General features: G+C 50.7%; 1 protein-coding gene across 2 annotated transcripts; it reads left to right on the forward strand.

Moving 5' to 3' along the window:
• The first annotated feature begins 693 nt into the window (after window positions 1-693).
• On the forward strand, window positions 694-27,466 carry SUPT5H (SPT5 homolog, DSIF elongation factor subunit). 2 transcript variants are annotated; one of them, XM_061174593.1, is made up of 30 exons: window positions 694-763; window positions 1,031-1,108; window positions 5,535-5,700; window positions 9,411-9,476; window positions 10,016-10,027; window positions 10,554-10,623; window positions 10,720-10,788; window positions 10,898-10,963; window positions 11,253-11,283; window positions 12,030-12,098; window positions 15,831-16,082; window positions 17,278-17,367; window positions 17,476-17,546; window positions 19,124-19,229; window positions 19,461-19,554; window positions 19,643-19,779; window positions 20,212-20,367; window positions 20,467-20,613; window positions 21,469-21,615; window positions 21,702-21,827; window positions 22,753-22,837; window positions 23,165-23,284; window positions 23,368-23,470; window positions 23,554-23,681; window positions 23,773-23,878; window positions 24,333-24,491; window positions 24,612-24,780; window positions 24,895-25,098; window positions 26,866-26,961; window positions 27,049-27,466. In XM_061174593.1, exons 2-30 carry the CDS (start codon window positions 1,034-1,036, stop codon window positions 27,190-27,192), a joined length of 3,264 nt encoding a protein of 1,087 aa, XP_061030576.1. In that variant the 5' UTR covers window positions 694-763; window positions 1,031-1,033; the 3' UTR covers window positions 27,193-27,466. The 2 variants fall into 2 exon arrangements, with proteins under 2 accessions (XP_061030576.1, XP_061030577.1); XM_061174594.1 differs by lacking the exon at window positions 10,016-10,027.
• The last annotated feature ends 279 nt before the right edge of the window (window positions 27,467-27,745 follow it).

The following is a 27,745-nucleotide window of genomic DNA, read 5'->3' on the forward strand; positions in this document are numbered from 1 at the left end:
CCAGTCCAACAGCAACTCATTCCCTTTTAACTAACTAGATGTATATTAAATTTCTGTAAATTGAATCCGGATGTCTCAATGCTTATGTGGGAAATTTTACCAATGTGTTCTAAAAGCTTCGATTATTTTTTCCTCCATCAGGTTAATTTTTCATATCTCTACCTCATACTTGGTTGTCTTTGCCATCTCTCTGACAAATAACTACTACTATGTAAATTCACATTTCAGTCAATTTAGGGAGCTTGCTAAGGAAAACAAGGGCTTTGGGGTTACCTAACTTGGGGAGGAGTCTTAGGTCTGCCACTTTGCAGTTACATAGTTTATTTTTCTGAGCTTCGGTTACCTTGTCTGCAAAGTAGGGGTATCTACCTCCTAGGAACGTTTCAGAGGCTGTGAGATAAAGTCTGATTTATTTGCAAATTTGTTATTATTTGCTAATTCCCTGCTTCCTCACGGCTTGGCACACCACGTTAGTGATCTGGACTAAATTCGAGCAAGCACTTATTTCTGGCTAGAAAAGGCCGATCCCAGGGGGTTATAACACTCCTATTTGACCATCCCAAGATGTCAGCTCCACGGTCTACTTTAAGACAACTCTGCCACTCTCAAGATGGCGTCCTGGAAGTGCGTCGTCGGGGATGAGCCCCAGAAATCTCGCGTTAGGCGGGGCCTAGTGGTAGGTTCTCGCGAGAGGGCACGTCAGTCTCAGTCAGGCGTCGTGTGAACAGCGGCTGGTGCCGAAGGTGGAGGTGGCACCTGAGCGGTGAGCGGCTGGGTTGGAGGCCGTGGTGGCAGGCCCGGTCGCCGGGGGCCAAGGAGGTGTAGAGACCGGATTCGGGGACTCGGGAGGTATAGCGGGTGGCGTGTGGGGGGGTGGTCCCCTTTCGGGATCACGGTTGCCGGAACGAGGCTGCCGGAAGTGCGCTGAGGGGATTTTTCTTCTCCCCGGGAACCCGAGGGGAAACTGAGGCTCGGGGTGGGGCTCGGAACTGGGGGAAGCGCTGAGGCCGCCGTCTTTTCCTGCGAGCAGAAGATGTCGGACAGCGAAGACAGCAACTTCTCCGAGGAGGAGGATAGCGAGCGCAGCAGTGACGGCGAGGAGGCCGAGGTCTGTGGCTGGGACGCTGGGGGAGGCATTGCGCCTGGGGACGGGACCAGGGCAGAACGGCCCATGTGGGAGCTTAGCGGGGATCAGAAGGAGCTCTGGCCTCTGGGAGCTTCCAGGTTGTCGGGAGAGATAGGGAAGTAGGCAAGCCCAAGTCAAGCAGAGGCTCAGGTGCTGGAGGCCGGGGATGTTCCAGGTACAGTGCGATAACAAATGATGTGTTTGAAGGACTTGGCATATAGTAAGAACTCACTATTAGTTTTTATTTTTAGGTGTGCTCAGTCATTCCAGAAATATACTTCTAGTGTCTACTACATGCTAGACACACTTCTTTACCCTTGGGCTACACCAGTAGACAAAACAGATTTTTAGAATCTTTCTTTGGTCTGGTGAAGGTAAACAAACATAACTGAGAAGTAAATCATTTAGTTAGCTAGAAGGTACTCTGGAGAAAAGTAGAGTAGAGAAGGGGAATAGGGAGTGCTGGTTGCACTTTGAGTAGGGTGATCATGGTGAGTCTGGGAGGGTGACATTTGGAAAAAGATTTGTGGGGTGAGTGAGTGAGGCATGTCTTGTGGAAGAAGGGTGTTCCAGTAATGGGGAACTGCAAGTGCAAAGTTGGGAGCATGTCTGTGGTGTTCAAAAAGTAACAAGAAGTTCGGTTTGGCTGGATCAGAGTGAGTGCAACATAGAAGTAACAGGAGCCAGATCTTGTCGAATCTTAAAGGCTGTGGTGAGGAATTTGTCCTTAACTGAGTGAGATGAAGCCATGAGAAGGTTTTGAGCAAAGGAAGCATGTGATCTAATATTTTGAAAGGATCACTTTAGCTTCAACCCAGAGGGGTCTGTTGAATGTCACTGTTTTAGGAACCAAATAAACATTTCCTGGGACATACCTGATTTCAAATATTATTTTATTAGCTATTAGCCTGTTTTATTTATTTCTCATTTACTCATTTGTTGAACAGGTAAATGTTTGAGCATCTATTGCTATGTTCCAGATACTTCCTAGGTGTTGGAGAGAGTGGAGCAAGGCAAAATTCTGCCTTCACAGAGTTTACACTTAGTAGGCAACAATTACAGACAAAGAGATGGTAGTATGATTATAGAAACGTTAACTTATTGCTTAAGTTAGTTGCCAACACCTGTAGAAATTTCATGTGAAAATCAAGCTTTCTTGCTTTTCTGGGACAATGGGAGGAGCCAGCAACCTGAGTGACACCCACAGCAGCCCTTTTCTCAAGAAGTGGCACCCCCTCTTTAAAGTTGGGAATTCTCTCCAGTTCCCGGGATATATTAATTGCCATTTGTCATCATGCAGATTTAAGAAAAGGAAAGATTTCATAAACCTGTGTTCTGGAAAACATCAGGTAGGTGAAGAGTGCCATAGGTTTCCCTTGAGCTGCCCTACTGATTTACGTTTCCTGTTTGCCCTCTGCAGGCATTTGATTGTCAATCCTTGTTGTGTCCTTTGGGGAGTCCTCAGCTTGCCATGGTGGGAATGGGACAAGAGGGAAGATGACACGAAGGGCCTTTACTTGAAGCTGTCTCACTGAGTCCTTGGTCTCTGACTCATGGCTTCAAGACACTTTGCTTGTGGTTAAAGCCTGATGGTAATGAGACCCTCATGAGCTCTCTGTCTTGAGGTGGAGGTAGTTTTATAAGCAAATGGTTACTCCAGGGGATGCTGAGGACGGACTGTGTAAGAGCGCGTTCAAGCCCTGAGGTAACGTAGAGATAGTAGTGAGAGCTATCTCCTCAGAGGATGCAGAGCCAGGTTTGGAAAGAAGACTGCTGGGACTGAGCCAGGGAGATGATGACAAGGTTCCTAGAAGTCAGGCTGTGGTCCTCTTGTAGTTTGAGTTGTTAAAGTAAGGGACATTGTGAGCTAGTTAGGATTCTGTATTAAGCAAATAGAATTGACCCTTGAACACGACGGATTTGAACTGCTTGGGTCCGCTTATATGTGGATTTTTTTTTCAATAGTAAATTGTACTGCATGATCCAGGATTGGTTGAATCCTGAGATGCAGAACCGTGGATACGGAGGAACCTTGTATTCGGAGGGCTGGCCATAAGTTATGTGTGGATTTTTGACTACCCAGAGGGTTGAAGCCCCTAACCCCCATGTTATTCAAGGGTCAGCCTTATTTTTTTAAAGTCATTTTCTGTTCCCAGCCCCAGGCTGGGTGGTATGTTAGGGACCCAGCAATGCCTGAGCTAGCATGGGCTTTTCACTTAGGGAGCTAGCTCTCAGTGGTCAGGGCTGTGATGGAGGAAGCCCAGAGAGTTGTGAGCCCAGAGAATGTGCCTGACTTTCCCTGGTGGGGAGGGGGCAGGCATCACTTCCTGGGCATCGCTTCCTGGAAGAGAGGGTATTTTGATTGAAGTATGAACAAGAGGCAGAAGAGAAAGGCTTTTTATGTTGAGGACCAGGATGGATGATGGACAGTGCTATGAGAGCATGCTGTAAGTGGTTCGGTGTGGCTCGAACCTAGCATTTAGGAGGGGGAGCCCAGCGAGGCGGGATGAGAGGGAGAGGCAGAGGGCACAGTGTGCACTCCCAGACCAGGCTGCTAGGGAGCTGGTTCTTTACCTGAGGGCAGTGGGGAGCCGTGGCTGTGTTTTAAGCAGGGGACCAAATGATCATATTCGTGTTTTTTTGTTTTGTTTTGTTTTGGTTTTGTTTGTTTTTGTTTTTTGGCCTCATGGTGCGGCGTGTGGGATCTTAGTTCCCTGACCTGGGATTGAACCCGTGCCCCCCTGCAGAAGTGTGGAGTCTTAACCACTGGACCGCCAAGGAAGTCCCCCAGATTCGTGCTTTAGGTCATAGTTTCCCAAGACTGTAGGATGTTTTCCAGGTGGGGAGTAATGAGAAGTGCTTTTAGGTGGAATAAGAATAAGACCTGAAGCCACATTGACTCATTTAGTGAGAAAGTTATTTTCTTTTTAGTTGCATACTCTGTCTTTTAATTGGGTCATGGAGAAAGTTTCACTTTAGTGCTACTGTGTCTTGAACACCTTTCTGAAATTTGCTAGTCTCTGTGTTTGGCAGGGAGAACAGGCCTTAGACTTAGCCTGCAGCAGGCAACAATATCATGTTGGGACTTAGTAACATTGTTTTCATTGTTTTGCTTTTATCATTATGGGCACTTTCTGTTTATAACTAGTTAACCTTTAAAGAGTTTTAACTTCTGAAACATTTCAAAACAAGTTTGCCTCAGAAGTAAAAATTTTAGTGAATTTAAAGAAAATATTAGATAAATGGGTTGTACCGATGTGGACATGGCAAGAAGTCATGAAGTTAATGAGGGAAGGGTTGAAGTTTGGGGAACACTGTTTTGTGTGGATCATTTCCTTTTGTGGTTTGTATGAAAAAGAGGGATTGGAGGCCAAGAGACAACAAAGGAACCTGGGGCAAGGATTCAGATTTAGAGGGCAGTGTTCTAGCCTAGGCTAGGGGCTGTGCAGATGGGGAAGAAGGGACGGATTGAAGAGATGATGCTCAAAAAGCAGAAAGGTCAAGAATTTGGTGCCTGATGGGAGCTAGAGGAGGCAAGCACAGGTCTAGGGGAAGACACAGAGGCCAGTTTGGGGTATGGTGGTTGTGAAGGGCTCAGAGGACATCTGACGAAGGTATCCAGGAGGCTGCTGGCACATGAGGGTCTCTAGTTCTGGAAAAAAGTAGGGGACTGGAGACAGATGGGATGTCATCTACAGAGACAGTAAGTGAGATCGTGGAAGGTAAAATGGCCAGGAAGAGAGTGCATGGAGGGAGAAGGAAAGTTGGCCCTTGGTTGAACCCTGGTGATTGAAGCCAGTATTTGAGAGGTGAGCACAGTAAAGGGAGCCTGCAGAGGAGCAGGCGGAGAGGTTGGAGAAAAGCCAGGAGAGTGTGATGTGGCAGACACCAAGGGAAGAGCATTTCCCTACATAGAGAGTGGTCGGTGGTGTGAGAGGTCTTATAGGTAAGGACCAAAGAATGTCCATAGAATTAGCTGTGAGAGGCGGTCAGTGGCCTTGGCAGCAGTGTAGACTGGAAACAGATATGGGAGTCGTTGTCACAGAGATGTCCACCACAGCCAAGGGAGTGGATGAGATGGCCCGGGGGAGTTGTAGCATGGAGAGAGACAAGAGCCAAGGACCAAACCTAATGGAGTGATAACATTTAAAGGCTCGGTGGAGGCTAGCAAGGAGATCTAGTTGGGGGTGGGGTCAGCTCCCAGATATTGGTTGGGTGGATGGCGGTGCTGTCACTGAGATAGGATGGCTACCAGGGAGGCCTGGCCAGGGTGGAAGGGCATGTATGCAGAGCAGAGGGGGCTGTGATCGTCCAGGCAGAGCTGAGGTCAGATTTAGGGGTGGAGAGCATGGTGTCTGGATTTGGGGGGTTCAGTACACTGGTGCCCCAACCCTACCTGACCCTGCAGGTAGAGGAGGAGCGGCGGAGTGCAGCAGGTAGTGAGAAGGAGGAAGAGCCTGAGGAAGAAGAGGAGGAGGAAGAGGAGGAGGAATATGATGAGGAAGAGGAGGAGGAAGATGATGACCGGCCCCCCAAGAAACCCCGCCATGGCGGCTTCATTCTGGATGAGGCTGGTATGTGACAGGGCTGGCGAGTGCTGAGCAGAGGCTGGACTTCCACCTTCAGTTCTATTTCTCCAATGTACTTTTTTTTTTTTTTTTTTTGATTTATTTTTATTTTTGGCTGTGTTGGGTCTTCGTTTCTGTGCGAGGGCTTTCTCTAGTTGCAGCAAGCGGGGGCCACTCTTCATCGCGGTGCATGGGCCTCTCACTATTGCGGCCTCTCTTGTTGCGGAGCACAGGCTCCACACGCGCAGGCTCAGTAGTTGTGGCTCACGGGCCTAGTTGCTCCACGGCATGTGGGGTCTTCCCAGACCAGGGCTCGAACCCGTGTCCCCTGCAGTGGCAGGCAGATTCTCAACCACTGCGCCACCAGGGAAGCCCTCCAATGTACTTTTTAAACATTTTCTTTTGGTAAATGTCAGACACACGATTGTAGGGTAGTTTACGGAGCCCCTGTGTGCCATCACCTAGTATCAGTAGTGAACAGCTCAGTGCTGCACCTGTTTTGCTTATTCCTTCTCACTCCCACCCACCACTGGATGATGTTGAAGCCAATCCCAAATACATAATTTAACCCCAGAATATTTCATATGTATTTCTATAAGATAGATCCTTTTAAAACCCAGTTACAATGCCATTAACCTCCTTTAAAAAACTACTAATCGTGAAAAGCTCAGATGACCTAGAAGTAGGCAGCTGGACAGGGTAGTGGAGGCTGACAGATGCAGGTCCCTTCTGGCCTCGCTCTGCTCTTTTCTCCACGTGGCCCTGGGCAAGTTGCTGCCTGTCTGTCTGAGCCTCTTCTCCCCCTTGTACAGGGGGACAGGCAGTTCTGCCTACTTCAGCAGGGATATTTTGGGGATTTGGGGGACTATGCATGTAAAGCACGCCAAGCTGATGGCAGCCCAAAGTGTAATGCCCAGCCTGCAGTAGGCCCTCAGAAAACAGGGTTATTATTTATGTTACAAAGACCCACAATGTATCTGCTGTTCTGTAACTGCTTTTCTGTTCAATGCTTGTGGAGGTAGAAATAACATAGATAGTTTAGGTTGAATGAGTTAATTCTTGAAAGGAAAGTTTTCTGAACATTTGGCAAGTACTCAGTAAATTTTAGCTGCTCTCATCATCATCATCATCATTGTTGAAATATCTGTTTTTTCCAATGGCTTCACATTGTTCCATTCTGTGATGTGCTTTATGGAACCAGTCTCTTGTGGGACATTGATGTTGTTTGTAATTTTCAGTAGTATAAGCAGCACTGCCGTGAACATCTTCATATAACATTTAGACTCACATATGCAAGTTATTACCTAGATCAGGCGTTCTTAATCTTTTTTGTACCGTGACCCCTTTTGGAGTCTGGTGAAACCTATGGAAGTGTGATTCCCTGACCCTTCTCAGAATCATGTTCTGAAATGCATTAAAAAAAATACATAGGATTCCAAAGAAAACAATTATATTGAAATACAGTATCTAAATATTAAAAGAACATTGTGATGTATGTGCTTCTTTTTTAGCACATTGAAATAACAAGATTTAGTGGAGGATCTGTTAAGAATCTAATTTTGAAGTAACACTGATTGTGAGTAATATTTTGAGATATCTATAGCTGTACTGTGCTATGAAAATATCAGATTTCATGGCTAACACTACTGTGGTTTGTTGCCATTGCGCATAATTGATGTAAATACTAAATTTCACTTAGAGATTAGTGAAAATGAAGATGTAGTTTTTTCATCTAACACAGACGTGGCAGATTTTTTACATGGTAAATCCCTGTAAGTCAAATTGCTGGACAAAGGGGATGCATATGTTTTTAAAGCTTTTTGATACCTTTGGCCAAATATCAGCTCCTGAAAAAGTCACACTACTTGATACTCCCACCATCCATACATGAGAGTGCTTGTTTCCCACACGCAGGTAAAGAGGAGCGACTTGGAACACCACCCTTCATTTTCTTGGGACCTTCTTAACTGAGAGGAAACCAGGGAACAGAGGGGCAGGAGATGCTCTAGGTATTCCTGGTTCTCAGAGAGCTTCGGCCCTTTTCTGAAAGGCTGAGAGGGAGGGAGTCCTTGCTTAGAGAGAAAGTCTTAGACAGCAGATGGGCTCAGATCAAGAGAACGGATAACATGCCATGTGACAAAGATGTGGGCCACTAGGGACACCCACTTGGTGGTGGTGGGAGTGACATTCAGCACTGCCTGTGGCGGTGCCCGTTAACATCTACCACACCAGGACCCTAGATCCAGCAATTCCCTTTTAGGAGTTCACCCCACAGGTACATAAGGATACAAGAACAAAGACACTTGCTGGGATCCTGTTTGCAGTTGCAAATGTTTGGTGACTTAGATGTCCATCGATGATAAGGGCTTGGTATAATGAACTATAGGACAGATAATGAGGCATGTGCTGCTATGGAAGAGCTCCAAGCTACTAGTATTGCTTTAAAAAAGAGGGTGGGATAGAACAATATGTTAAAAAATTGTGTGGAAGGGGACTTCCTTGGTGGGACAGTGGTTAAGAATCCACCTGCCAATGCAGGGGACACGGGTTCGAGCCCCGGTCCTGGAAGATCCCACATGCCGCGGAGCAACTAAGCCCGTGCGCCACAACTACTGAGCCTGTGCTCTAGAGCCCGCGAGCCACAACTACTGAGACCGCGTGCCACAACTACTGAAGCCCGCGCGCCTAGAGCCCGTGCTCCGCAACAAGAGAAGCCACCGCAGTGAGAAGCACGCAACCACAACAGAGTAGCCCCCGCTCACCACAGCTAGAGAAAGCCTGCGCGCAGCAACAAAGACCCAATGCAGCTAAAAATAAATAAATAAATAATAATTAAGTTTATAGAAAAGAAAATTGTGTGTAGGGAAAATAGTGGTGGGGGATTTATATGCATTTCTTATATAAGGTCAGATTATCTCTAGACTAGAAGCTGGTCACATCTGAGAAAGGGGACTGAAAGGGGTTAGAAATGGGAGGGAGACTCACTGTACACTTACATCCTGTGTACACTTTTGATTTTTTCGTTGTGTGTTGTTTCAGTTTTTAGTGTAATATTCGATACATACAAAAGAGTATATGTAATGTAGTGGAGAGGTTAAGCGCATGGACCCTGGAGCCAGACTGCCTCTCAGGTATCAGCTGAGAGTCTTTAGGCAAGTTAGCTGACCTCTCTGGGTCTCAGAGCCCTTACTGTAAAATTAGAACAATGGTGGTACCTCCCTTAGGGTTGCCAGGATGATTCAATGAGGGATTTGGGAAGTACTCAGAGGAGGGCAGGGCACACAGTATGCTCTCAATAAGGGCTGGCTGTTACAAATGTAAGCGAATAATAATAAAACCAACAAACCACAAACCCTATCTTTAAAAAAACAAACAAATAAAAAAAACCTATATACCAATTTTCCCTTCCCTTGATAGTTGGGAGGGAACTTTTCTGCTTGCTTATTTTTATCTTATTTTTAAAATGGATCTGTGGGTGGTAGGGGGAGGGATGACTTTTAGAGTCAGGCGGATCTGCACATTAGACCTGACCCTGCTACTTGAAGCAGTTCTGAGGCTTTGGGTGAGAGCCTCACCTGTCCGAGCCTCAGTGTCCTGACCTGTGAGGTGGGGATTTGTAGTGCCTGTTGCCCAGAGGAGATGTTTCCTGAGAGCTGTCGTCATGAGGTCATATTTCCCCTGGATGCCCCCCTGACCACCTGGTGTTCCCGTTTCAGATGTGGACGATGAGTATGAGGATGAGGACCAGTGGGAGGATGGAGCAGAGGACATCCTGGAGAAAGGTGTGTGTGGGCCCCACCTCTGGGAGACACTGGGGGTGTGGCCGAGAGGGTCTTGAGAGCCCATCCCCACCCCCATGCCCTGAACCACCCCAACCCACACCCTCCTCACCTTGCTTCTTTCTGTCGTTGCCAGAGAGGCCAGCTCCGCACCCTTTTCCTTTTAGGCCCATGAGTTGGGGGGATGTGGGCTGTGGGGAGAGGACTCTGGGCTCCTAGGGCCCCAGTGAATCCCTTCTGGGGGCTGTGGGGGTGGGACAGGCTCTATCCCAAGATACCCCCCACTTCCTGGGCCAGTGCCACCCCTTCCCTGTTATTTTCCGTTCTGTGCGCCTCATACATTTCGGCTTCTCCCCCCACCACCTGGTGCCTGGCCTTTACTTTTGATTTTCAACCTTCTTGTGTCCCTCCCTTCCCCTTCCCCCAACCCATTGGTTGATTTCGCTGCTATAATTTTGCTCATACTTTGTCTGCCCTCGCCCACCACCACCACCACCACCACCACCACCACCACCACCACCACCTCCTCTTCCTCCAAGTAGAAGAGATTGAAGGTAAGAACCTGAAAAGTGTGGTTCCCCGACCCTCCTCCCATATCCTGACATATCCTCCTTCCTGCCTGTGGCACCCTCCCTCACCCCTGACCCCTCCCCTGCCCCAGGGGCTCTGACTCACGTAGGGTCCAGAGGCAGGGGGTCTGGGGCCAGGTCTCCAGCAGTTGTTGGCCTGGGAAAGCGTGTATGTGTTTATGTGTGCGTGTATGTGTGAGTGTGAGCGTTGCCGGTAGCAGGGTGAAGGGGTGGGGGGGCTGGGACGGAGTTCAGGATGTGCTTAGGCAGTGGCGATGAGATGGGGAACAGCTGGATGTCCCCAACTGCTGGGCCCCATCCCGAAGGAGGACACTGAGAAGCAGGATGCTGAGTAGGCCAGAATAGGAAGGTGAGGGTTAGGGGTTTCCTCAGTGAGGTATCTGCTGCCCCAGGACCCACCTCTGACCCCCTTAACCCCCACCGCTTTCTCCAGGCCCCTGCTTGCTCTTCATCTCCCCTTACTCACCCCATCTGCCCATTTTTTTTGCAGCCTCCAATATTGACAATGTTGTCTTGGATGAAGACCGTTCCGGGGCTCGCCGCCTGCAAAACCTCTGGAGGTAAGCAGTGAGGGGAAAGGGAGGTTTGGAGGCAGGTCAGCCCACCTTCCTCTCCTCAACCTTCAATTCTTGTTTACTTTCCCCCTCACACCCCAGGGACCAGCGAGAAGAAGAACTGGGCGAGTATTACATGAAGAAATACGCAAAGTCATCTGTGGGAGAGACGTAAGGGTGTGGGCTGGGCTGATGGGAGGCTGGGAGCAGGTGGTTCCTTTCTGAGAAGGGTCAGGGGTCTGACAGACCCCTTCCTTCCTGACGGCCCTTCTCTCTCCAGGGTGTATGGAGGATCTGATGAGCTCTCGGATGACATCACCCAGCAGCAGCTGCTCCCGGGAGTCAAGTAAGGGGGTGGGACAGGAGGGCCGAGGTGGGAACTTTTACTGGGGTGATGTGCCCACACGGCTCACTCCCTGAAATAAGTCAGGTCACAGTGTCACACAGACAGAGTGGTGGATGGTGGGGAAAGAGGGGAGGGGCAGATTGGCACTTTTCTCCTCCTCTCTGCTTATGGATGGAAGGATGGAGAAGGGAGAGGGTGTGGAGGGAGAGGAAGAAGGATGGGTGTGGTGATTTGTATGTTTCATGATGAGACAGTTTCACTAAAAGGCTTCCTTTTCCTCTCCTGTCAGGGATCCCAATCTGTGGACTGTCAAATGTAAGGTGTGTGCTCTGGCCTCATGGCCTGGGAGAGGCAGGGGAATGGGAGAGGCGGCCTCGTTGGGGGGAACTCGCCTTCTGTCTTTCCTGGGTCTCCTTGATCTGTCAGTCTCTTCCTTCTGTCTGCCTCTACATCCTTCTCTCTCCCCCTGCCCTCCTCCCCCCCTCCCCTCTCCCTCCCTCCCGCCCTCAGTGTCTCCTCCCTGTTTTTCTTGCTGGCCATTACTCTTGCTCTGTAATCTCTCCACCTCTCTTGCTCCTCTCTCTCTCCTACTTTATCTTTTTTTTGGCCACGCCACGTGGCTTGCAGGATCTTAGTTCCTCAACCAGGGATCGAACCCAGGCCCCTGGCAGTGAGAGCGCCAAGTCCAACCACTGGACCGCCAGGGAATTCCCGCTGTCTTACTTTATGTTTTTTGACTGATGATTCTTTCTTTTTTTCTTTTCTTCATTGAGGTATAGTTGGCTTACAATATTATGTAAATTTCAGGTGTACAACATAGTGATTCACAATATTTTAAACATACTTCATTTATAGTTATTAGAAAATATTGGCTATGTCTCCTGTGTTGTACAATATATCCTTAAAGCTTTATTTTATTTTATACATAGTAGTTTATACCTCTTAATCCCCTACTCTTATCTTGCCCTCCCCCGACTCTGTCTTTCTTGCTGCTGTCTCCTGCCCCCTTTTCTATGTCCTGTTCTCCATCTTGTCATTTCTCTTAAGTCTGCCTTTCTTCTTCCAGATTGGGGAGGAACGGGCCACAGCCATTTCCTTGATGCGCAAGTTCATTGCCTACCAGTTCACAGACACGGTAAGTCGGGTAGGCAGGCAGCTTGTGGGTGAGAGACAGGTAAAGCCCAGAGTGAGGGACAGTACAGGTTCAGGGGTACCAGGTACCCCTTGCGCTGAGCAGCACTGCCTGTTAGGTGAGCTGCTTCAGCTAGAAAATGACCACTTTCTGGATCAAAGTGTTCTTCATGCCTGACAGAGGTACCGTCTTCATTCTCTCTGCATTTCTGGCAGGATTCCCCAGCCCCTGCACCCCTCTGGAAGTCAGCCATCTAGCTCCCTGAGCCTTTTCTGCCTGAGAACGAGTTCTGCCTGTTCACCAACCCTGGTGGGCAGCTGTCACCCTCTTACTGTTTGGTTGGGAGTCCTACCATAGGGCAGTGTGGCTAAGTGCATCACAGAACAGGCCTTTTGGGAGGAGAATTCCTTCCTTCGCTCTTTCACTCAGTTATCAAAATCCTCTGAGCCCCTCCTCTGGGCTGGTCCCGGCATTGGGAGATGCTGAGGATACAGCCGTGACCATGCCAGAGCTGGTCCCTGCCCCTTAAGGGCTCATTCACACACAACACACAAAACATGAAGTAATGCCGCCTGCGTGCAAGGCAGCAGATGCTGCATTAAGGGCACAGATCTTTCTTTAGACTCCTGGGTTTTGAATCCTGCCCCTGCTGCTTCCTCGCTGTGTGACCTCTATCAAGCCGCTTCCCCTCGTTGCACCCCTTGCTTGCCCCTCAGCATCATTAGGATTAAGTATCTTTGAATATGTCCAACCCTTAGCTGGGACTTGTTCTGCAGCTTGTGTTCAGTAAATGTAATTATGTCATAGGCATAATTGTTAGTTTTGGAACCAGGACGTGCTGGTTGGTAACTTTCTCACTGAGTATGATTTGTGTTAGGCTGAGTGCATAGCTTTTACCTGCCAAAACAGTGGGTGTGTGTCAGTGGGACCAAGTGGACAGTTGCAGGATTTGCAAATCATGATTTTGAATGTGCTCAAACTTATACCCTGTGCCCTGGGCAAGATTCTAGTGACCCCATTTGAGATGGGACTGAAGTGGTACATGTATATCATGAAAGCCAAAATCTCTCCATACCCAAGTCCCATTTTTCAGAAGTAATTACTGTTGGTTTGTGTGTCTTTCCAGACTGTCTTCTCTGCATATTGAAAAATAGGTATTTAAAAAAAATAAAATGGTATTATATACGTATCATTCTGCAGAGAGCCTTTTGTCAATACCATAGTCATCTTTCCATGACAGTAAACATAAGGTTGTTTCCATTTTTCACTATCACAACGAATACGGAAACAAACTAGGTGCTTTTTAAAAAATTGAAATATAATTCACATACTGTATGAAAACATGTTGCTGGATTTGGTCTTCTATTTCATTAAAGATTTTTGCATCTATGTTTATAGACCAACAGATGTTGGTCTGTAGTTTTCTTATGATGTCTTTGTCTGGTTTTGGTATCAGGGTAATAATGGGTTCATAGGACTAATTGGGAATGTTCCCCCCTCTTCTATTTTTATAACTTTTTAAAAAATTAATTAATTTATTTATTTTTGGCTGTGTTGGGTCTTCGTTTCTGTGCGAGGGCTTTCTCTAGTCGTGGCAAGCGGGGGCCACTCTTCATCGCGGTGCGCGGGCCTCTCACTGTCGCGGCCTCTCTTGTTGCGGAGCACAGGCTCCAGACGCTCAGGCTCAGTAGTTGTGGCTCACGGGCCCAGCTGCTCCGCGGCATGTGGGATCTTCCCAGACCAGGGCTCGAACCCGTGTCCCCTGCATTGGCAGGCAGATTCTCAACCACTGCGCCACCAGGGAAGCCCCCCTCTTCTATTTTTTAGAAGAGTTTGTGAAGGAGTGGTATTAATTTTTTAGATGTTTGGTAGATTTCACCAGTGAAGCCGTCTAATCCTGGGCTTTGGGGGGTGTGTGTGTGTGTGTGTGTGTGTGTATGTTTTTTGCTTATTAATTCAATATCTTTACCTCGTATAGGTCTATTCACATTTTCTATTTCTTTTTGAGTCAGTTGTAGTAATTTGTCTTTCTACAAAAAAATTCATTTCCTTTAGGTTATCTAATTTATTGGCATGCAGTTATTCATAGTATGCCTTAAAATTCTGTAAGTTTGGTTGGTAGTAATGTCCTTTCTTTCATTCCTGATTTTGGTAATTTGAGTTTTTTCTTTTTTTTCTTGGTCAGTCTGGCTAAAAGGTTTGTCAAATTTGTTGATCTTTTCAAAGAACCAACTTTTGGTTTTGATGGTCTTCTCTGTTGTTTTTCTAACCTCTATTTTACTTATTTCCACTCTGATCTTTATTATTTCTTCCTTCTGCTTGTTTTGGGATTAATTTCCTCTTTCTCTTCTAGTTTCTTAAGGTGGAAGGTTAGGTTATTGATTTGAAAAAAAAATTTTTTTAAGTTGGTGTTTACAGCTGTAAATTTACCTCTAAGCATGGCTTTCTCTGCATCCCATAAATTTAATATGTTGTGTTTTTGTTTTCATCATCTCAAAATATTTTAAAATTTCCCTTACGATTTCTTCTTTGACCCACTGGTTACTTAGAAGTGTGTTCCGCATATTTGTGAACCTTGTAAATTTCCTTTGATTTCTGACTTCATTCTGTGTGGTTGAAGGATATATTATACTTGATATGATTTTAGTCCTTTTACATTTGAGACTTGTGTTGTGGCCTAACATATGGTTTATCCTGGAGAGTGTTCAGTGTGCCCCTGAGAATTCCACTGCTGTTTGACAGAGTGTTCTAGCTATAGATGTCTGTTAAGTCTTGTTGGTTTGTAGAGTTGCTCAAGTATTCTGTTTTCTTGTTGATCTTCTGTCTAATTGTTCTATCCATTGTTGAAGGTGGGGTATTGTAGTCTCCAATTATTATTGGTGAATTACCAATTTCTCTCTTCATTACTGTTGGGTTTTGCTTCCTATATTTTGAGGCTCTGTTGTTAGGTTCATATATATTTATAATTCTTATATCTTCTTGATGGATTGAACTTTTTATCATTATTAAATGTCCTCTGTCTCTGGTAATAATTTTTGTCTTTAAGTCTGCTCTGCTGTTAGTATAGTCACTCCAGCTCTCTTTGGTTCTAGTTGCTTTTTCCACAGAACATATGTTGGGTATCTTTCTGTGTCACTACATATAGATCCATCTCATTGTTTTTTTAAGTACTACATTGTATTTCATGGTACAGGCAGACCTCGGAGATACTGGTTCCAGACCCTCACAATAAAGTGAATATCATAGTAAAGCAAGTCACATGAATTTTTTTGTTCCCCACTGCAAGCAACAGTTATGTTTACACTATACTGTATTCTATTAAGTGTGTTATAGCATTATGTCTAAAAAAAACAATGTACATACCTTAACTAAAAAGTAATTGCTTTTGGGAAAATGGCACCGAAAGACTTGCTCCCTGCAGGGCTGTCACAAACCTTCAGTTGTAATAAACACAATAGCTACAAAGTGCTTTAAAGCCAAAGAGCAGTAAAACGAGTTATGTCTGTATGGTTATTCCATAACTTAATAAGTCCCTGTTTGGGGGCATTTAAAAATTTCCAGTCTTGTTTGTTTTCTATGCTAGATGGCTCTGCAGTGAATGTCCCTGTGTTGGGGTCATTGCACAAACATGTTTCTGTGGGATAAATTCCTAGAAGAGAGACTGCTGAGGTGGCGGTCATTCCTGGTACCAGCAGTCGTGTCTCACTGTCTCTTTTCACTGGCTCGGCCCTCCAGCCCCTGCAGATTAAGTCGGTAGTGGCACCAGAGCATGTGAAGGGCTACATCTACGTGGAGGCCTACAAGCAGACCCATGTGAAGCAGGCCATCGAGGGCGTGGGCAACCTGCGGCTTGGCTACTGGAACCAGCAGATGGTACCCATCAAGGAGATGACAGATGTGCTCAAAGTGGTGAAGGAGGTGGCCAACCTGAAACCAAAATCCTGGGTCCGCCTCAAGCGGGGCATCTATAAGGACGACATCGCTCAGGTGCCCGGGGCTGGGCTGGGGTGGGGCGGCCGAGGAGGCCAGGGCTCTCTGTTCTGTCCTCCCCTCCTTTCTCTTTGTCCTTTCCAGCCCCCTGACTAGTGCAGAGAGCAGAACCCCACTCGGATCAGGTGAAGCAGAGTCTGGACTTTGTTGCGAGCACACAGGAAACGGATGACCATCTTCTGTGCATGTTCTATGCGTGTTGAGTAAAGATCTGAAGGTGGTGAGGGAGTGAGCCACGTGGAGTTCTCGGGGAAGGGGTGTGGCAGAAGGCAGCCCATGAGCTAGGACCGTCACTGGCCGAAGCAGAGTGAGTGAGGGTGAGAGTGGCAGGAGATGAGCTCAGGGAGGCAACGGGGCCTGTGGCTCATCCTAGAGCTTTGGCTTTTACTGGAGTCAGATGGGAGGGTTCTAAGGGACACAGCGTGGCTTGGATTTTGATAGGATTACGCTGCTGACTGCATTGGGACTAGACCACTGGTTCTCAAGCAGGGGTACCCCCAGGGGACATTGCACAATGAATGGAGACATTTCTGGTTGTTTCACCTGGGGAGGGAGTTGAGTCTGATATCTAGGGGCTAGAAGCCAGGGGTGCTGCTAACATCTGTCAAGGCGCGGGACGGCCGCCACAACAAAGGCTTACCCGGATGCGAAACCCTGCAATAGACTGGATGGGCCACAGGAGCAGGGAGACCAGTGAGGAGACTGTTGCCACAGCCTAGGTGGCAGGTGATGGTAGGACAGGACTGAGGCTGCAGTAGTAGAGGAGCGGGAAGAGGTCAGAATTTTTGAAGGCAGAGCTGACCGGTTTGCTACCAGGTTGGATATGGGTGTAAGAGGAAAAAAGGAGTGAAGAATGCCTCCCACGTTGTGTGCCTGAGCAGAAGGAAGGATGGAGAGGGACAAGATGGGGAGAGGAGTGGGTTTGGGGCGATCAGGAGGTTAGTTGCAGTTACGCTGGGTGTGCGGGACCTTCTAGACATCCAGGTGGAGATGTCAAGATGGCAGTGGATACTCAGTTTCAGAATGGAGGGAAGACAGGCTAGAGAGTGAATTTGGGGGACTTGTCAGCGGTTTCATTTCTTCCCCATAACCCTCTGTCCCTTGCCCTTCCTGGCATCTCCTTTCCCTTCCTGTGTCCGGGGTCAGGAGGGGAGGGCTGGGCCCCTGCTCACCACCTGTCTGGCCTTCTCAGGTGGATTACGTGGAGCCCAGCCAAAACACCATCTCCCTGAAGATGATCCCGCGCATCGACTATGACCGCATCAAGGCCCGCATGAGCTTGGTATCATGGGGACGTGCTGCCGGTGGGGAGAGGGGGTGCTTGATACCCCTGCTGGTGGCCAAGCCCTCGTCCCTCACCCTTCCTACTCATGCCCCTTTTCCTACACAGAAAGACTGGTTTGCCAAAAGGAAGAAGTTTAAGCGGCCTCCACAGAGGCTGTTTGATGCAGAAAAGATCAGGTGAGTGTCCTTGGGCTGGGCCAGGCCGGGTGCCCAGAGCTGTGGTGTAGGATGTGCCTTTGCAGGTTCCCCGACAGGGCTGGGCTCCCGGAGCCATCCGTAGTTTGTGAGTGGTTAGCTTGGCAGTATAGCCTTAGCCACGTTATTTAACATCCTTGTGCCTTGGTTTCCTCTGCTGCAAAGATTATAATAGTAACCCCTGCTTCCTAGGATTGTATTGAGACTCAAATGATTTAATATGCGTGTGTACCCAGAATAACACTTGACACCTAGTAAGTGTGATTAATGGTATCACATATTGAAATGAGATTTATTGACACATCAGGCTTTATAAAGTCTCTTACCCTCATCTCCTGATGCCTGGACACCTCAGTTGTGGGTACAGAGCCCCTTCCACTCAGGGTGTCTCCCTCCCCCTCCCCGCTGGATAGAACATTGGAGCAGCCCAGGGTTTCCAGTGTTCCAGGGCTGCCGGGGGCTCCAGTGGGAGGGCAGGAGAGGAGGAGGTGGAGAAACAAGAGCCAGTGACACTTTTCCTCTGGTCCTGTTCCAGAAACGCATCATGAGCAGCCAGTTTTTCATTCTGTTAAAGGCTGGACTGTAGAATGAGCCCTTTGATTTGCCAGGCTGGGCTAATACCTCCAGGCCAGGCCAGATTAATACTTCACATGCCTGAATTGGACTCATTTACACCACTCGTCTCCACCCGTCTGGACATCCCCTGCTGAGCACAAACTAGAGTGACCCTTCCCTGCCCCCCAGTAGCCGGTCTGACGCAGTGCCCAGACGTGCGCAGCTGAGCAGTCTCGCCTCTTGCCAAGTGTACCACGTGAATGAGAAGATGATTGAGCAGTTGGCAGGAGAAGCTCAGCCTGCTCCCCAACGCTCCCTTTTTGAGAGTGGGGCAGGCTTTCCCTCCCCACTCTAGGAACATGGGGCAGGAACTAAGGTCCCCCTGTCCCACATGCAGGGCCAGTAGAGTTAAGCACAGGCTTGGGAGTCCCGCCCCCCTGCATCTGAATCTTGACTCTCAGACTCAAGGGCTCGGCCATGTTGGCCATGTGGTGTGCCCTCCCTGAGCCTCATTCTCTCATTTCCCTGGAAACAAGGCTCATACTACTGATGTCATGGGCTTTGGGGAGGAGTCAGTGAGGTCATATGTGTCTGTGAGTGTTAACTGTTAGCAGTGTCTGATACTTTGTCTAGCTAGTACTCACCGAGTGCCTGCTGTGTGCCAGGCCCTATTATAGGGGAAATAGTGAATAAAAGATGCTAAGTTCCCCCCTTCTGGAGCTGCCATTCTAGTTAGGAAGATGGGTCAAACTTGCTGTAGTGGAAAATAAAGCAGGGACGGGGGAGGCAGCAGGGTGCAAGAAGGTGGGTGCTGTGCGCCCTTCTGTTGAGGCGGGGCCTTCGGGCTTTGTGAGAGGTCACTCTCACCAAGGGATGTGTATTGGGAGGGGATGGCTCAGGCATCCTGTGTCCTTTTCCCCTTTTGGCAGCAGAGGAGACTGAGGTACAGCAAGATTCTCCTCTTAACCTCCCCTTCCAATGTTCTCTCCCCCACAAACTCCCAGGTCCCTGGGGGGTGACGTTGCCTCTGATGGTGACTTCCTCATCTTCGAGGGGAACCGTTACAGCCGGAAGGGCTTTCTGTTCAAGAGCTTTGCCATGTCTGCTGTGGTGAGGGTCCCAGAGGGGGTCGTGCTAATGGTGGTGGGAAGCGGGGAGGCCACGCTTTCTCCCTCCTGCAGTCCAGGCCCCAGAGCAGTGGGTTATCTGGGCTTGTCTTGGATCCTCAAGTTAGGAGTATCCCCAGGGGATTAATCTCACCATCTCTCTAGTCCGCTCAGCTGGGCTGTGACGCTGACTTTCATCCACTTCCTTCTCTTCCTCTTGTCTCTTGGGGCTCAGATCACGGAGGGTGTGAAGCCCACACTCTCTGAGCTGGAGAAGTTTGAGGACCAGCCAGAGGGCATCGACCTCGAGGTGGTGACTGAAAGCACAGGTATTTGGTCCCGGTCAGTAACCCAGGCCGAGGAGGGGGCGGCCCATGGTGAGCAGCCCTCAAGTTAGCCCTGTGCCTCCCCCCGCAGGGAAGGAGCGGGAACACAACTTCCAGCCTGGGGACAACGTGGAGGTGTGTGAGGGTGAGCTCATCAACCTGCAGGGCAAGATCCTCAGCGTGGATGGCAACAAGATCACCATCATGCCCAAGCACGAGGACCTCAAGGTGGGTACCATGCTGCCCGTATGTACGTGGTGGGTTGAGGGCATGACGAAACCGTGGAGTAATCTTGAGGTCACTGGTTTTAGTTTGCTTAGGGGTGGCTGTGTCTGAGGCTTGTCTAGGCCCAGCATGGTGTGTCTGGGGTGAGGCTGTCTCCAGGTGGGTCTGAGGAGGTGTCTAGTCTGGTGTCATATGTCTTGGGGACAGGCTGTCTCTGTGCGGGGTAAAGGGTTGTCCAGGCTGATATCCTGAGTCTCCGGGGCAGGCTGAGGTTGGTCCAGGTGGCCTGGGGTAGTCTGTGGTTGGGGGTGTGAGCCTGGAGTGGGTTTTGGCCAGGGTCTTTCTGAGACTACAAGTGGAATCTGAAGATGGGTAGACAGGTGGGTTGTGGTGACTTCCCCTGACTTGCTCGTTGTCCTCACACCCAATCCCTAGGACATGCTGGAGTTCCCGGCCCAGGAACTTCGGAAGTACTTCAAGATGGGGGACCACGTGAAGGTGATTGCCGGCCGGTTCGAGGGCGACACAGGCCTCATTGTGCGGGTGGAGGAGAACTTCGTCATCCTCTTCTCTGACCTCACCATGCACGAGGTAGCTAGCGGAAGGCTGGGAGCGGGGTGGATGTGCCAGGAGGAGACCAAGGCCGATGAGCCACATGGACCCTGCTTCACCCTTTCCCATCTCCCACAGCTGAAGGTGCTCCCCCGGGACCTGCAGCTCTGCTCCGAGACGGCATCAGGTGTGGATGTCGGGGGCCAGCATGAATGGGGGGAGCTGGTGCAGCTGGACCCCCAGACCGTGGGTGTCATCGTGCGACTGGAGCGGGAGACCTTCCAGGTGTGTGTGCTACACGCAGAGGCAGGCTTACTTTAGGGGCTTCCTCTCCCTCCAGCTCCTCATCCTGGGAGGTGGCCGAGCATGGTGGCTAAGATCCCAGACTGCTCAGGGTTGCAGACCTGGCTCTGTCACCCATGGCCGGCTGTGTGATATCAGGCAAGTGCATGTCATTTACCCTCTCTGTGCCTCAGTATCACACCCTGTAAAAAGAAGATAGCAGCAGCATATACTTCGTTAGTTGTGACTGAATCCGTGATATCAGATACGTACCCAGGCATTCGGTGCTTTCTCAAGGGCTGGGTGCTGCTGGTGCCTTCCTCCCCTTCACCGTGCATGTGGGAGCCACAGAGCGTAAATGCTTAGGACACTGGGCTCTGGATTCACAGCTCTGTTGCTCTGTGCTGTATGACCCTGGGCTAGTAACTTGCCCTCTCTGGGCCTGAGATTTCCCCTCTGTAAAATGGGAATTGTGACAGCATCCATCTCAGGGAAATTTTGAGGCCTCAGTGAAATCTTGTGTGAAGAATTTAGCATGGGTCTGGCACAGAGTGATGGGTAGACATTAGCTATTATGTTAACATCTATTCTTCTGCTCATCTCTCAGGTCCCTGATGCTCAGTTGCCAGGAGGCTCCTCCCAGAGGGTGTTTTGGAATGACTGGGGACATTTTCGGTTGACCCAGTGCCTGGGGGGTGGTTCCCTGACATTACCTGCCCCAGAGTCAGGGAGTCTAGACGTCCTGCAGAGCTTGGGACAGTCTCCTACAGGAAGAATCATCCCACTGTAGGGGAGCCCTGCTCCCCATCACCCCTTTCTACTCTCATCTCCTCAGTATCCCCTTTCCTCCCTCCATAGGTGCTGAACATGTATGGGAAGGTGGTGACTGTCAGGCACCAGGCTGTGACCCGGAAGAAGGACAACCGCTTTGCCGTGGCCCTGGACTCAGAGCAGAACAACATCCATGTGAAAGACATTGTCAAGGTCATTGATGGCCCCCACTCAGTGAGTATAAGCTCCTGCCCGTCTGTCACATCTGAAAGAGTTGGGGTGGGACATGGCCACGAGAGTGACTGTCCTTCCCCATCCAGGGCCGGGAGGGCGAGATTCGCCATCTTTTCCGCAGCTTCGCCTTCCTGCATTGCAAGAAACTGGTAGAGAACGGGGGCATGTTTGTCTGCAAGACCCGCCATCTGGTGCTGGCAGGGGGCTCGAAGGTGAGGCAGGCATGGTGGCACCCTGTCTGTTGGCTACCTGACTCGGCTCTCTGACCTACCCTGGCCCCAAGAGTGACAAGAATGGGCTTGTGGAGGATTAGGAGGGCAGGTGTCAGTGTCAGGTCCTTGGCAGAGTATGGAAAAAAAGGGTTATTGGGATACTGAGCTATTTACCAAATCATTTGTTCATTCAGTTGTATTGTGCACCTGTTGGGTGCTTGACACTGGAGGTACGGCAGTGAACGAGACAAAAGCACCTCTGCCCTCCTAGTGCTGCTGCTCTGGGGATGAACAGATAAATAAATACATGCATAGTACAGCGGGGGCTGACGGCAAGCACTATGAAGAAAAATAAAACGGGATAAGGAGACAGAGAATGATGGGGGCTGCTGCTTTACATAGAGGAGGTTAAGGAAAGACTCACCTCCTTGAGGAGGTGGCATTTGAGCAGAGACCTGAAGGAAGGGTCAGAGAGCCACCTGAATGTCTCAGGGGAAAGCAAAGTTCCTGAGGTGGGATTTGTAGGGAAGTTGTACAGAACCAGGTATCAGAAAGGAAATCAAACCTGGGATCTGGGGAGCTGGGACCAGGAGATGGTTTTCTCAGGCCCTGCAGGTGGAATGCTGAATTCCCATGGCTTGCAGTTTCTGTGTCACTGGCGGTTTAAATTCCTGACTACCACATTTTAGTCTCACTCCTTGCCCAAGGGAGGCCTGGGCCTCTTGATTGACAGGCCCACAATGGCATAGGGGTGACTGTTTTCCCAAAGGGAAATTGAGGCATTGTGACCAGAAGGAGGGAGGCATGGCTGCTGGGCAGGTTCAAGCAGTAACTGTTCCCAGATGGCAGCAGGCAGTGTGGTGCAGGGGCTGGGAGCCTGTCACCCAGGCCCTGCCTTCCAGTTCACTTCTTGCCCTTTCCCCAGCCGCGAGATGTGACCAACTTCACAGTAGGTGGCTTTGCCCCTATGAGCCCCCGGATCAGCAGCCCCATGCACCCCAGTGCTGGAGGTGAGGGGAATTTGGGGTGGGGATATGTCTGGGGGGTGGAAGAGAGAGGCTGTTGAGCCCACACTCACTGAGTGTCTGCTCTGGGCTGGCCCGACCATGATGGGGCTCACAGCCCAGGGGAGACCCGCCCCCCGCCCCCCACAGTGCAGCCCAGGGTGGTTAGGGCTGTGATGGGAAAGCCCAGGGCTCTGGTGGGGGGCCCCCAGAGGAGCCTCCTAACCCAAGGGTGGAGGGAGTCAGGGGAAGAGGGGGCTGGAGGGTACCCTGGCTGTGGGCACAGCACATGAGAGGGTGGCCCCGGGGACTCGTGACAGTCTTCTTCCCCAGGTCAGCGTGGTGGCTTTGGCAGCCCGGGCGGCGGCAGTGGCGGCATGAGCAGGGGCCGGGGACGGAGAGACAACGAGCTCATCGGCCAGACTGTGCGCATCTCCCAGGGCCCTTACAAAGGTGACCTGCGAGGCCGTGTGGAGGCCTGGGGAGGGGCACGGTGAAGGAGAGCCACCCGGCCTGACCTCCTGCCTCCCCACCAGGCTACATTGGCGTGGTAAAAGATGCCACGGAGTCCACAGCCCGCGTAGAGCTGCACTCCACCTGCCAGACCATCTCAGTGGACCGTCAACGCCTCACCACGGTGTACGGGCCAGGGCAGGGCTGGGAGGGAGGTTGTTGGGTGGTGCAAGGGCCCTACTCACCCCACTTGTTCTCTGTGTCTACAGGGGCTCACGGCGCCCGGGCGGCATGACCTCGACCTATGGGCGGACACCCATGTATGGCTCCCAGACGCCCATGTACGGCTCTGGCTCCCGCACGCCCATGTACGGCTCTCAGACGCCTCTCCAGGATGGTGAGCACTCCCTGGGGACGGGGATGAGGGGCAATGTGGGGGGATCTGGAGCCAGGACAGAACTGAGGGACACACATCTCTCCCGTTCCAGGTAGTCGCACCCCGCATTATGGCTCTCAGACGCCCCTGCATGATGGCAGCCGCACTCCTGCCCAGAGTGGGGCCTGGGACCCCAACAATCCTAACACACCATCACGGTGAGGGCCAGGACCTGGGGGCTGGGGCAGGGTTCCCTGAGCCACTGGGTGTGTGTGCCCATGTGCGTGAATGGGTCTGCTGTGTTTCTGTGGGATGGACGGGTCTGTGTGGTCCACCCTGAGTTCTCTGCTCCCAGCCCCAGGCTGGTCATGTGAAGGGGTAGGCAAGGCTGGGGCTGGGGGCAAAGTAATCTCTCCAGCTCCCATCATAGTAGCATGCTGTGGTCAAGACCTGGGCTTGGAGACAAATGGTGTGATCTTGGTCATGTGACTTTGGGCAGCCTCATCTCTATTTCCCAAGTCTCCTCACCTGTGAAATGGAGGCCTCTGGATGGGGCTGTTTGTGAGGATGAAGTTGCCTTGGTTTTGCCTGGTGTTCAGCGCTGTTCTGGAAGCATTTGCTATATCATTGCGATCACCACAGTCATTCTCAACAGACGTCTCTCCCCAACAGGGCTGAGGAAGAATATGAGTACGCGTTCGATGATGAGCCGACCCCATCCCCACAGGCCTATGGGGGCACCCCCAATCCCCAAACACCTGGCTACCCAGACCCCTCATCCCCGCAGGTCAACCCGCAGTACAACCCGCAGACGCCAGGGACGCCAGCCATGTGAGTCCACTGGGGCTAGCCCTTATCAACCGCTGCCCAAACCCTCCCCACTGCCACCACCTCCTTCTCTCCCCTTCTAACGCCCCCGACTAATGCCCCCCTCTCTCCTTGTCTCTGCAGGTACAACACAGACCAGTTCTCCCCCTATGCAGCCCCCTCCCCGCAAGGCTCCTACCAGCCCAGCCCCAGCCCCCAGAGCTACCACCAGGTGGCGCCAAGCCCAGCAGGCTACCAGAACACCCACTCCCCAGCCAGCTACCACCCCACCCCGTCGCCCATGGCCTATCAGGTACTGCTCACTTGGCACGCCCTTGAGGGTGGTGGGCTAGGATGGGCCTTGGGCCTATAGGGACAACCAGGCCAAATAACCTGTTCCCAATGACCACATCCCTTTTCCCTACAGGCCAGCCCCAGCCCAAGCCCTGTTGGCTATAGTCCGATGACACCTGGAGCTCCCTCCCCTGGTGGCTACAACCCGCACACACCGGGCTCAGGCATTGAGCAGAACTCCAGCGACTGGGTGACCACTGACATCCAGGTGAAGGTGCGGGACACCTACCTGGATACCCAAGTGGTGGGGCAGACAGGCGTCATCCGCAGTGTCACGGTAAGTGGGGCCCAGGCTGGTGGGTGGGCGGGCATCCCTTGCTTTGGGGTCCCCAGTCTCTCTGGTTACTGTTTTCTGTTTTCTTTGTAACTGTCTATCCCCATTTTCCAGTACTCATTTATAGCTGGAAAAATAGATGTGGAAAGGTTTGGCATGTAAGCTCTACAGGGCAGGGACTTATACATTTTGTGCTCATGGCTGGGCCCCCACCGGCCTGGGACAGTGACTGGCACCCAGGAGTGTGGTTACTTTTTGACACTCATCTGAGATCAGTTCAGTAACACGGACTAAGTGCTCCTCTGTGCCAGGCTTCGGCTTAGCGCCAGGCACCCACGCCCCCGGGCGTTCCCAGCTCCAGCTCTGCTGGCCTCTCTCCATTCTTCTCAGTCACTGAATTCTCTGCAGCCTCAGGGCCTCTGCTTATTACTTTCCTCTGTCTAGAACTCTCTTCCTGTCATTCTTTGTCTAGTTAACTCCTACTCATCCTTCAAGAAAGCACTTGGGCTGTCTCAGATCTGTCTCTTATGGGTCCATGTAATTCTTTTTCATGTTATCTACCTGCTTAAAAGCTTAAAGTTTACCCTGGTGTGGTTCTTTGATTACCAAGCCTATATTTTCTTCCCAAGTAGGCCCAGTTCCTAGATGAGGGACGACACCTTGTTGGCCCTTCAGTAAATATTAATTGAATTAATTAAACACCAGAGAGGAAGACAGCTCCAGGCCCTACCTTCACAGATTTCACATTCCAGTGGGGGAGACAGACATGTCTCCAGACAGTGACAGCCCAAGTGGCCAGAGCTGGGATATGGGAAGCCCAGAGGGCAAGGGGAGCTATGTGAACCCAGGGGAGGCACCTTATCCAACTTTGGAAAGGATCAGGGAGGGCTTCCTGGAGAAGGTGACATCTGCGCTGAGACCTGAAGAATGAACAGGAGTAAGCCGAGAGAAATGGCCGGGGAAGGGGTTGAGTGTGTTCCAGATAGAGTGCACGTGCAAAGGCCTGGAGGTGAGGGAAAGCCTGGCACATTTGGGGGGTTGAAGTCTCTTCATTGTGGCTGGAACATAAAGATTCCATGGGGAAGGTGAGTGATGAGGCCAGAGGAGTGGCTGGAGCTGGTCACATGCCAGCCTGGGGAACTTGGATTGTGTCTTGAGGTCAGTGGTGGGTGGTGGAGGAATCTAAGCAGGGGAGTGGTGGGATCAGATCTGTGGTTTGGAATCAATTCACTGTGTTGCTCTGTCATAGTTGGATCAGGGGCTGAGAGCCCAGAGGGAGGTCAGGCTGCACTACAGGGCTGTGGGGAGGAGAGGAAGGAGGGAGGTGGGAGAGACCCTCAGGAGGCTGAATGGACAGGCCTCAGAGCTGGAGGTTGTTGGTGAAGTTGCTGACTAAGACGAGGTCTAGAGCTCTGGCTGGTGCCGGGGACCATGGGGCCATCCTTGAGACAGGGACCCAGGAGGAGGAGCGAGTGTGGGGAAGAAACTGAGGCCAGTTTGGGGCACGATGAGTCAAGAGCCTGAGAAACGGTCTCCCTTTTGGCCAAAGTTAGCTTCATGCTGGTGCTTCCCTTGCTGATCTGATCACCCTGCCCCCATACACCACAGACCCCAGGCCTTGGAACCAGGCCCAGCCTTCACCTTTCCTGCCCCTGTGTCACTTTGGGAAAGTGACTTCTTAGAATAAGCCCTGATCCTATGTCCCTTGACGGGGGGTATCAGTCCTGTGTTGGGAGCAGGCCAGGCTGACCAGGCTGTCCCCACCCCCAGGGAGGCATGTGCTCCGTGTACCTGAAGGACAGCGAGAAGGTTGTCAGCATCTCCAGTGAGCACCTGGAGCCCATCACCCCAACCAAGAACAACAAGGTGAGGGGAGGACAAAGGGGTGTGGGGGCATTGGGCTGCTGCCAAGGACTGTGACCCCATGTGTCGTGTCATCCCCGCCCCCCCCAGGTGAAGGTGATCCTGGGTGAGGATCGGGAAGCCACAGGTGTCCTGCTGAGCATTGATGGCGAGGATGGCATAGTCCGCATGGACCTGGATGAACAGCTCAAGATCCTCAACCTCCGCTTCCTGGGGAAGCTCCTGGAGGCCTGAGGCAGGCAGGGTGGACTTTGGCAGATGTATTTGGCAGATGGAGAGTGTCCCTCCTTCCTTCCCTGGCCCTTGGCTCTGACACAGGATCTGGGCCCTGGAGCAGGGCTAGCCGGGTTGATCAGGATTTATTTTCCTTTCTGGGTTCCTGTCTCCCTCCCTGATATTCATGGGAATCAGAGTAGAGTCGACAGGGAGGGTCCCCACCTTCTTGTACTCCACCTTCCCCAGCTTTCTTTGTGTTACGGTCTTTCAATAAAAAGCTGTTTGGTCAAAAGTCGTGTGTGTGTGTGTGTGTGTGTGTGTGTGTGTTCTGGTTTGTAAGTGGGGTCATTTGCAGACCCCACTTCCATGCTGTGTGGTCTTAGGCAAATAACAGTCCTACAAAAGCCTGTTTCCGCATCTAGAAAATGATACTCCCTTCCCCAGAAGGCTGTTGAATGTATAAGACGTTGGAAAGAGATTATTAGAACAGAGCCTGCTATGTGATTGACAAAGTTACATCTTACTCATGCTTGAGTTATGTTAAGTGAAAATCAGTGAGTATCCCTCAGGA

This window comes from Eubalaena glacialis, chromosome 18 (assembly GCF_028564815.1).
Source record: "Eubalaena glacialis isolate mEubGla1 chromosome 18, mEubGla1.1.hap2.+ XY, whole genome shotgun sequence".
Lineage (NCBI taxonomy): Eukaryota > Metazoa > Chordata > Mammalia > Artiodactyla > Balaenidae > Eubalaena > Eubalaena glacialis.